The 11,355-nt window shown below is 34.4% G+C and overlaps 2 protein-coding genes and 1 pseudogene across 2 annotated transcripts in view; all 3 read right to left on the bottom strand.

Moving 5' to 3' along the window:
* Positions 1–892, bottom strand: part of LOC100637103 (DDB1- and CUL4-associated factor 7-like) — a 3,189-nt pseudogene extending 2,297 nt beyond the window's left edge.
* The window catches only part of LOC109588300 (uncharacterized), a 9,062-nt gene extending 3,989 nt beyond the window's left edge, over positions 1–5,073 (bottom strand). Inside the window, exon 1 of the mRNA XM_020004469.1 lies at positions 1,422–5,073. Coding sequence (XP_019860028.1) covers positions 1,422–5,070 — 3,649 coding nt within the window. The 5' untranslated portion in view covers positions 5,071–5,073. The remainder of the gene's footprint in view (positions 1–1,421) is intronic.
* Positions 5,074–5,341: 268 nt separating this feature from the next.
* On the bottom strand, positions 5,342–8,725 carry LOC109588299 (uncharacterized). The gene is made up of 13 exons (XM_020004468.1): positions 8,296–8,725; positions 7,940–8,245; positions 7,831–7,889; positions 7,486–7,750; positions 7,352–7,435; positions 7,186–7,239; positions 6,972–7,133; positions 6,813–6,837; positions 6,712–6,760; positions 6,243–6,317; positions 5,809–5,844; positions 5,688–5,742; positions 5,342–5,494 (listed from the first exon to the last, which is right to left on the bottom strand). Exons 1-12 carry the CDS (start codon positions 8,723–8,725, stop codon positions 5,722–5,724), a joined length of 1,566 nt encoding a protein of 521 aa, XP_019860027.1. The 3' UTR covers positions 5,342–5,494; positions 5,688–5,721.
* Positions 8,726–11,355: the final 2,630 nt, after the last annotated feature.

The raw sequence follows: 11,355 nt of genomic DNA, 5'->3' as shown, positions 1-11,355 counted from the left end.
TATTGATAGAGCTACAGCAGGTAAGTGAGGCATTTTCTTTGTGCCTTCATTGACTTCCTTAACAAACTTGCCAACCAAAATGGCAGCCAATTATGACGTGTGGGCAAATATTGTATATAAAATTAATGAAATTCATATCCTTTCCAATTTTCACTTCCAATACTTACATTATTTAGCATACATTCTTGTCTAACATCAGATCCATTGATCCTCCATAGATGAAGATAATCACCAGAAGTAGCAACAAGATCAGGTAACTGACCAACCTGAACATAATAAATAAATAAATAAACAAATAAAATAAAATAAATAAATAATGGTATTTTCTCGTCCCTCTCTCTCTCTCTCCGTTCATTACATATACCATATCAGGTATCCACATTATCTTAGTTGTAGGGTAAGGATGATCAAAAGTTGCTGTATGGCTGAAATTACCAGTCTCTTCATTCAATTGTACTATCTGAACCTATAGATACATTAAATACTATAATATAACTGTTCACAAACAGTTACTAATATAGCGCTAAGTAAATCAAAAATATAACACAAACTTAATTGTCGTCTTTGGTCAAGGCACAGAAATACATTCGTACATGTACATGTATGCATTAGAATTGTAGGTAATAGAATTGAAAAAATCACTTGCAGGTGCTAATGTAGCATTGTCACGATTTAATAGCTAATTCAAAAGCCTAACAATACCTTGTTACAATAGTCTTCAATGAAGCTACCAATGGCCAGTCTGAATCTCTTGTCTGGTTTAAAACTCCAGTTCATACCATATACAACCCACGGGGTAGTGTACCTATATATCTCCTTCCTTTTCATGGGGTCAGGCTTTCCTGGAAGACTAATACCACTTGTTGTGGTAGGCATTTTTAGTTGGTATTAAATGGGCGGAGCAAAATAGTAATAACCACACCACTACAATTTAATCATGAAATTTATGAATAATGAATAAATTACATTAAAGCACTCAGCAGTAACACAGTAAAATTATTTTAACAATTAAAAATTTAAACAAACACACATACACATGATAGTGCATTCTCAATTTTCTTCATTTTCTGCTTGCACCAGTGGCTGTACTTCACTGAAGCTACTAGTGACTGTGGTGTTTCTGTTCCTGTATACATCCAGTGTATTGTGACTTGGTTCATCACCACTTTGCCCTTTTACCGGTGTATATTCATCTGGTACTAGTGAGCCATAGTAATTAATTTGCTCAAATCGATTCTCTTGATTAACATTGGCCATGAAAGTACTAAAACTAAAATCTTCCAGATCACGGTTGTCACTTGCATTTAACTTTTGTTTTTTAAAAGAACATCTCTTCTTGATCGCTTTAATAAGAAACCAAGCAATGTAGACTGTAAAATATATCAATGGCAAGAAGAGGAGTAAAATGAGAACACAATAAAATGTGTTAGAAAGTGGACTATTAATACTCTCAAGGTAATAATTGTAGAGTATGATTACATTGATGCAAGACAAGAGGCTAAACATGACCAAATCCAGGACGTTATACCAAAATTTCTTGTATGGCTGAAGTAAACCCAATAACAAGAGAGCAATAGTAATAATAAACTGCTGTAAGACATATTGTATTGTCCAGCTTAGACCAAATGCAAAAGTAGTAATGAGAGCCAGCTTAAAAAAGAAATAAAGAGCTGCATAGTAGCGCCGATCATGTTCACCATTGCTGCCATCTTTGAAGCACTGGTGAAAAGAATCCAGGAAAAGCTGTGTTTTAGCTCCAGGCTTTAATGGTTTCCAATTTAGTCTCTCCAAGCACGTGTAAAAAGGCTTGATAGAATAAAGGAACAGGATAGTTGGAAAAAATGTGCAAAGAAATAGGATGAATAAAGATGTCAGCATATAAGGTGCATAATTGAGGGAGAAGAATTGGAAATCACCATTAAAAAGGGAAACGAACTCTGTATGTCCCGTGTCATCAACCAATGTGTTAGGAAATAACAATTGACACGAAGTGACAGCAAATTTTACATAAGAAAGAATAAGAAATGTAGCAAAAGCATCCATTAGAGATCTTTGAAGATTTAGCCAACTAAGACACCTTGCTGTAGCTCTATGCAGAGGTCGAATGATGCACACAATAAATCGATAGTCATTATGATAAAGATGCAAAACAAGGACTACAAGACCAATCACTATAAGTGGATAAAAAGCTGACACAAACTTGAGGGCCATTACATGAAGACTGTTCACATTAGGTCCCAAACAAAATAGCCATCCATCCAATTCAATTGCACTAAAAAAGCTAAGATTCCAAAATGCATACAGTGATATGTATATCTGCTTGAGGACTGAAGCTGCAGGGGTTATAGATGGATAATCAATGATTCCATTAGCATCAATCCCAAATGTAGTTGAAATAATTTGTGCAAAAAATATAAATGCATTTGCAGGTCCAGATGTCACCGAAATGTTAAAGACAATAACGATGATGAGCATTATAGTTAAAGGAAGATACTCAGCTAACAAATAGAATGCCCAAGAATAGAAAATAGAGTCAGATGAACAAGGAATGCATTTGAACTGCTTCGAATTGACAGCAACACTGTAGTTTGCTTTACAATGAGCACACGTGACTCCTTCTCTGTTTAAATCCCCACAGAAAAACTCATTGAGATCATCAGATGATTCGGGCAAAGTTACAAAGCTACTTCGACTCAGTTTATTATTCTGTGGACAATACAAGCATTGTCCAACCTTCAAGTTATTAGAAGACTCACTAGTTGGACCAATCCAGTAACCAAACTCAATGGATGCAGTAAAGTTTGTGTGAAGTCTAATATTTGGGAATTCCCCTCCTTCACAAATGTTACCTCTAATGACAAAACCAGGAGGACACTTTTCAAACGTTAAATCAATTTTTGTAGAGATGACTCGAGGGTGAATAGTCTTCAAGAAAAGTTTTGCTTGATTGTCTTCATATGGATCACCATAATAAGACACATTCCTGTATGTGATATATTCTGTCACTGTATCGTAAGTGCTGTTCCTATAGAGAGAGAAAACCAGAGACTTGCTTGGAACAGGTTTCAATCTGTCATCAAGCATCACTACAGGAAGAACACTTTCCTTACCTGGAATGACATTAATGCTGTATGAATCCTTACACTGTGGATGGCCCTCATTGTCAGCAAAATATGCTGGGGAAGTAGCAATGACATCAGTGTCATTACAAGTGGTATTAGGCCCATAGTTCCATGCACTTTGACTCCAACAAAAAACTTTGTAATAATCTGTTTTTGGATTAACTAATTCGCCATGAGATTGGTCCCCCCATAAGCATCCTAATATTGTAGTAGCATATATGGCATGGCCAGATAGGTTAGCATGATTGCCATCAAAAAGGATCCTTATTTGCCACTGTGTAGGGTCAATATCAGAATCAAAATAACGAATAAAGCAGTTACGAGATGATATCAATTGGTGGTCACCAATGTTTTCCCAGTACAATCCACCACCATTAAGAAAAGCTTTGTTGTGGGTAAAATTGATTGAAGTATTAGCATTTAGCATGAGAAATGCTTTATTAAAGAGAGTCATTCCCCCTCCAGCCTGAGCTGAGTTCTTTATGAAATGTGAAACAGAGTCGCTCTGAAACTCAACAGCTGCATCAAGGCTGGTTACAGCTGAGCCAAAATTACTGAAAAATTGTGTGTTGTTTTGAAACTGAATCGGAACAGAGTCAGTATACAATGTTCCTATTCCAGCAGGCGTACTTGTGTAGTTAGTATAATAAACTGAATTGAATTGAAATACACAATTGGTAAACACTGGCTGCATTATCACTAACCCACCGTCACTTGACTCCAAATGCCAAATTGATAAATCAACAGCCGAGCCAAGCCGTGCAACATTTCGATGCCAAGTACAATTATCAAAATGCATTCTATTCATTTGGTAGCTGGAGTTCTCTCTAAATGTCAAAAATGATGAGCCACCTCCAAAATAAGCTCTGTTGTACGAGAAGGTTGAGTTTGTGAATAGGACGGAATTATTATGAATGTTGTGACCAATTCCAGCAAAGAGGACTCTAGTCCCACCTCCACCAGTCCCTTTATATGTGCATGATACAAACGGGCATTGGTTAGAATAAAACACAGAGTTATTAACAACTATAGCATTATTAGTGGAACGGTCTTGAAATTCAATCAACAATCCACCTCCCCAAACTGCAGTATTGTTATTGAATAAACAATTGTTGATGTATACAGGAACATTTGTTATGTTTCCTTTAAACACAACGGACAGTCCTCCTCCACGACCTAAAGCTATATTGTCATTAGCTGAAGGTGATATGAAGAGATTACTAGTGACGTTTCCGATATTATGAGTGAACTGACAATCACTGAACTCGTATGATGCATCAGTGATACTACCATCTGTGTAGTTAAGAGGGATTGCAGAGCCACTGATGTTAGTACACTGTGTGTCTCCTGGTATGCAGTAGACAAATTCTACAGATATACCACCTCCACCATATTCAGTACCAGACGGTGCATTATAAGTGAAGCTTGAGTGCTTAATGATGTTAGTTCCAACAGTGCTGTAGAATACTACACCAACACCAGTGCTGTTACTAACTATTACACTATCAAAGTAAACATTTGAACAAAAAAGAATATACATAGCAGCTTGAAACAGCAGAAACTTTCCACTAGGACTGCTAGTGCTGTTGTGATACATTCCACAGCCATTGACTGTCAAATTAGAGAAATGAATATCATTGGAGTGCTTAAAACTAAACCCACTGCCTTTAGTACATTGTACTATTGTAGTATTGGTCTGAAGACCCATTAATCTAAAACTTATTTTATAGTTCATTGTAGCTTCTAATGATAAAGTATGGTTACCTTCAGACAAGTGGACAAGGATTGAACTTCTAGTTTGTATTCTCTCCAGTACAAACGACAGCGTTTTGCAAGGAACAGAACCATCCAAACAACTAGAAGAGTCAGTACCATTATCCAAATTAACATTAACTGGTACCACAACTTGTAAGTGGAGTAGGATCAGAATGAAGATGAAAATTGACATGATGTAGTTCTCCAAACCAAGCCTCATCTCAAACAGACTAACCCCACCCTCTACATTGATCATAACAGTATTCATAATGTTGCACCTAATATTCATGCACGTGTTATTGGGTTTGCGTACAAAAATTTATATGCTTGAAAACCAAGCCAAGAATAAGAGGAGAAAAAATAGACATTCTCACCAAGTAACTTCAGAATTTTAATATCTATTCATTTTAAACACTTTTACAATGCAGATTTATCATCACTGTTTGTATTGCCCTCATTACTTTTGTGTGTGATTAACCAATTATAAATGATTATTATTTTGATTCAAAATACAATGCTTAAATGAATGAGTTTATAAATCAATTAACATGATACATCAATTTACTTGTGAATATTTAACACCATTAAGAACAGTGGGTGGAGGAGCATGTCCCAGCCTGTACATTCAAATAAAAATATTATAATGAAAACAAACATGAAAGCATAATTATACAATTACTTGTGCAAGATTGGTATAAGATATAAATTCTGGTTTTAGGCATTTTCAGATGAGTGTGTATTGCATTAAAACACATCATTTTACATTATTGGTTTTCGAGAGTATGTGTGTGTGTTTAGTATTATCATTACCTTCCTAATTTCATCTAAATCAGCATACAGGTGCTTACTCTGAATCAGGTGTTGCCTATGAAAAATAACCAAAAATAATAACAATAATAATAATAATAACAAGAACAGCAACAATTATTACCTCAGCTTCTTCACTGGGAGCAAGAGGCAATGGATCCTGCAAAAAGAAAAAAATTAAAAATTCAGTATACAATAGTCTATAATAATAATATCAATTTATACCAATTAGTAGAATATTCTCAACGAGAGAGATGATCATGTGACTATCATGTAATGATCATGTAATTATTATGTAATCAAGACGATGTCACTTTGTGACTCTCATGTAAATACTTGAGGGCAGTTGCTGCCATTGGTTCAGCATAAGCTAAAGATGGTGGACTGTTTTAGCTTGAGAGAGAGAGAGCCTGTGCTGGCTCTTGATATGCAGGATCAGGATTTCAATCAGCAGGCAAATGTTTTTAATTAATTAATTCTGCACAAACTGTGAGATGTGTGCCTTCAATCCAATTGCATTATGTATACAAACTTTACATGCATGTACATGTACATTACCAGGTGTGTCTGAAAAGAAGTCTCTGCATTATTGTAGTCTTCATCAACAATGTCTGCCGAACCAACTGGTGAACTCTGAATGGAGAGAAATAGAATGAGGAAATAAAGTAATTGACATATCAATTACCTTAGGGTGGATATTAATTGCAATTAATTTTAGTTTACTTACAACCACTAATTCAACCAACCACTAATAAGAGTTATTATGTTCCTGTATAAATAGTACACAAGATACCCGGTAGGCAGGATCTGTAACAAAATAACAGTAGATAGGGTGAACCTAGTAAGTGTTCTGCTCTTAAAATGGCTAAAATGGGCTTCTTGAGTCATGTTACGCTGTTAAATTGAAGTTTCATCAGTGATTTTTTTTGCTATTTTTGCTAATATTACATTTTGCTAAATCAGGGTCCCTTTGAAAACGATAAAAATTTAAGAGCACAATTAATGCCCACCCTAAGGTATATCTTACTTCAACTGTTGTTTTAGATGACTCTACCGCCAAGCTAGTGTCATTTATTCTGTGTAAAACATTAGAAAGCAATATGTTTATACTGTTATTCTAAAACTCACTTAAGATCCTTTACTTTGTTCACAACTAAAATAAGAATTAAGACAAACATGACCAGACAAGATAACTTAGCTCAACTTATATCTCCAAATTTTCCCCCCTCTAACACTTAATCTCAGTCAATTAGTCAGTCACTCTCTCTCTCTTTTTCTTATAATTACAATTTCTTATGTCACAGGAATGACATGTGCAGGATGTCCTATTATTCTTTGCTTTATACATAACAACATAAATAAAAACTGCTATACAAAGCAAGACTACTCCTCCAAAAACAACTAAAGTAGTATCAGTACTTGTCCAACTACTTCTACCACTTTCTCCACCTGTTCCACAAGTACTGTAGTGATATGTTACATGATATGGTTTATATATTACTTGGAGTAACAGAAGGAGCAGAAAAGGAAAATGATGAGGTAGAAATGGGGCTCCCTGTCCAAAAAAGAATGACAAAATTACACTCTCATGTTACCATACAATGCATGAAAGACATGCAAAAATAGGGGGGGGGGGAAGAAAGAGAAAAGAATTTGTTTTGACTTACATGTAATTAAACTAGATAGAATATTTGATGATGATACTTGTGATACTGATGAAGAGGTCATTGGATTGCAGTTCTGAATAGCTTCTATAAAATAAACTAACTAATAAGAATTGACATTAATTATGCATGTATACCTGAATTATTAGTAATGTTGGTATAATCTATTGTATTAGAACCAAACCTGTTTGATACAATAACAGCTACTGACCACGTTAAATCATGAATCGATGATCTAATGTTAACACGGATTGATACTAACATGTTAGGCAGAACAATATTATCATCAAGTGGTATAGTGATATTAATCTGTGATGAATTGAGTGGTATCTGACAGTAGTCTTTTTGTAATAAAATATATGTGTAATTGTTTAATAGATCAATATCACATGGAGCTGTAACCTATTTAATAATAATAATAATAATAATAATAATAATAATAATAATAATAATAATAAATTAATTGCATCTGCTGTACTTACATTGAATTCAATGGTATAATTATCATCAATAGCAATCAATTCATCAGATATTTTAGGACCTATAAAATATTATACATAATTTTTGAACTAATAATGCATTCTAATGTACCTGAAATCAAAGTAAAATTTTTCATTGCCATTTTTACACCAGTAAATCCATAACTTAAATTAGCAGCTGCTCTTACTCCCCATTGATATGGGGTACATTCAGCATAATCAGTTATATCAGCAGGTGATATTATTACATATGTATTGTTAGTAATGTTTATATCAGTTACTATCAGTGAATTATTAGTTGACTCCATTATTATTATATCATATGTGAGTAATAATACAGCTTCTGCTAGAGGAGGTAACCATGACAACTTAACAGTTTCATTCTCTCTTAACTCATGGGATAATGAAGAAGGAGGACCTGAAACAGGAAATAATTTATAGATTATTGAGAAATATATAATAATATACCAAAGGCAATCAGTCGAATTGATTCTGTTCCCACCAACTTTGTATCTAAAGAACAATGTCTTGTTGCGGATAATGAACACAATCCACATTGAATATGAATATCTAACAATGTGTTAGTGGCAATCCTCAGGTCAGCTATGCTATTATTAATAATAGATATACCAATTCCATTTGGAAGAGGACTTGTAAAAGCAGTAATAATATCACCACTGATATTCCAATAAAACTCAACTATGAAAGACGCATTAGATTTGTAAATGCAAGAATATTCAAGTGTTTCTCCAGTTCCAATGGGTAGAATAAAAGTATCATTAGGACATACTCCAGTTAGTGATACATTGCCTTTAGATACCGTTGAACAAGAATCCACCCAATAAAAGGCGAAACTGAGAGAGAGCAACAAAACTCTGAGCAGGAGCATCTTCGACATTATTTCTCACAGACGACGGTGACAGTATTGTCCCAAGGGACCCACGCGGCCCAATGTTGGTAGACCAGTGAGACCACCTAACATTTTTGTTAGGGGGTTAATTTTGTAATTTCATTAGTTTGCAACAAAAATTAATAATAATTTGTATGCTTGACACCTTATTTTGATCAATCCATAAAATTTTAAAGGCACAGCACTATACAGTATGGTATGATAAGAGAATGCGTAAGAGAAAGAGAAGAATGAGGAAAAATAGATGACAGTCGAGTCAAGTCTCTCAAGCTCAAGCTCATCATATAACGACATCATTAATTACAATGGGTGGAGCTATAACCTATAATTCATAAAAAGTAGAGGAAGTTTATTTATATAATTAATAGTGTAAAGCATAGATATAGCACAAAGGAATAACTCAATTCGGTTCAGTACAAGCTCAAAAACACAGTCAATTTATGCATTATTATCATCATCATGTTTTGCTGATCACTGCAAAAAAACATTTGGATAAAATTACAAAAGAAAATAATGTTTACTAATTTGTACATTGGCAGTACATTGTATACTAATAAATTCAATAGTTATTATTCACTTTGTTTTTTCTTATGTCGCCCATATCAGCATACTGGTTTTTGCCTATTAAAATAACATAATAATTATAAATAAAGCTAAAAAATAAAGCTAATAAGTTCTTAATTACCTCTTCTTCAACAGGGATAGGAGGTAATGGAACCTAAAAGGGAAATTAAGAGACAGAATGAAGTGAGGGATAAAAGAAAAGCATCATTATTCTTACGCTTGGGCTACAAATTTCTCATTTTCTTTTACTAATAGTACTCTAAAGTGGACGTAGTTAATCAAAGTTTAAATAATAATACAAAATACTTTTCTAGTGTTGGCAGGTATTTTAGTGTATACAGGCAGAGTCCATTACTGGCTCAGAGTCAAACCTTTGAGGAGTAATAGAACAACAAAACCTTATGGGGGTTGCCTAGAGAAAAGAGTGACAAGTAATATGTGACAGTATGAACTGACTCATTTTCATAGTAAAATCTTCACAAAATTCCCAATACATCCTCCAATTGCAAATAATTTAGTATTAATCATTCATTAGTGTTTGTGTGAAAATTACAAAAATAATGGTATTGTGGTTTCCCATAAAGCATGCATGCCAAGTGAGCTGAACAGCATGCTTCATGAGCTGCCATGTCTTTTGAAGTTTAAAATTCATTAAAAAAAATCGTTTTAATTGAAATGAGCTCAAACTAGATATACAGCACCAGAACATGCATATGTATCAATAATATGCTCATAATTGTGTTGTGTGAACTAAGTAACAATTAACAGTGTGTGATAAGAATTTCTATTTAGGAATTTTGGTAATGAGATGATTATTTCCATACTAATAAGTGAATAAATTATTTTGCTAATATAATTAGCAAGAATGGCAAGGAAAGGTATAGGAATGTAACTTTAATTTGATACTACCATTGCAGTCTAACCATAGATATTAGAGTAGGTCTAACAATAGTTACTTCTCTTAGTTACACAAACTCCTAGGATCATCACCACTGCCTTGGTTTTCAATGAGGTCACTAGTTGTGTGTTCAGTGTTGCTCTTAATACTGACACTAACTACAACTATACCATTAAAGAATAACACCAACACTGGACTGTCCTGCAACAACAAACAAACCTATGTTGAGGTGCTGCGTGGTAGAGATGGTCGTGATGGAGTACCAGGAAGAGATGGAGTGAAAGGAGAGAGAGGAGATAAGGAGAGAGAGGAGATAAGGGAGAGAAAGGAGAGATAGGTGAAACTGGACCTGTAGAACAAGCTGGTCCTAAAAGTGGAGGAGTAGTGTACACTCATTGGGGAAGGAAGTCCTGTCCTACTGGAGCTGAACTACTGTGTGAGGGAATAACTGGAGGTGAATGGTATGATCATACAGGAGGAGGAGCTAACTATGTCTGTTTACCAAAGGTCCCTCAATATTTGAGTACAACTGTACCTTCTGTTTTTTCTTACATGCATGGTACTGAATGTAAAATTGGTGATAATATATTTCCAGGAAAGCATGATCACAATGCTCCTTGTGCAGTATGTTATACATCTACTAAGCATAGGGGTAGGAACAAACTAAAAGTTGGGGGGGCTAAGGTATTATTTTTACAATTGATCATTAATACAAAGCATGTACTGAAATTAATACTGTCCAAAATATTGGCGTCTATGCTCATTAAATGTAACAAATTCCTTTGCAATGTCCTCGATGTGTAAATCATCCGTAAATTCTTTGTGTGTATGCAAAATAACTACATGATTCGCTCTTGTGACATTGTGGAGCGCAAGTAGTTTTAAATCTCCTTAACGTCGAAAATCTATGCTCAGCCGAAGCTGATGTTAACAGAGTTGTTAAATAAAGAAGTAGAAGCTTGTGTATTTCTGAAAAAACTAATAAAAGTGTGTTCTTAAAAGTTAAGCTAGACTGTATTAATAGTTTTATAAAACGAATCACCACACAATATGCACACATATAAGGATTACCTAAACTACAGTCTATAGTGTTGATAACAGTAATACATGTATATTACTTAAAGTTGGAGGGGCTAAGCCCCCCTTCAATGAAAGT

The sequence above is a fragment of the Amphimedon queenslandica genome, unplaced genomic scaffold (genome assembly GCF_000090795.2).
Source record: "Amphimedon queenslandica unplaced genomic scaffold, v1.1 AMPQUscaffold_12181, whole genome shotgun sequence".
NCBI lineage: Eukaryota > Metazoa > Porifera > Demospongiae > Haplosclerida > Niphatidae > Amphimedon > Amphimedon queenslandica.
Note: the sequence above shows the minus strand (reverse complement) of the source record. Positions and strands in the feature narration are given on the sequence as shown.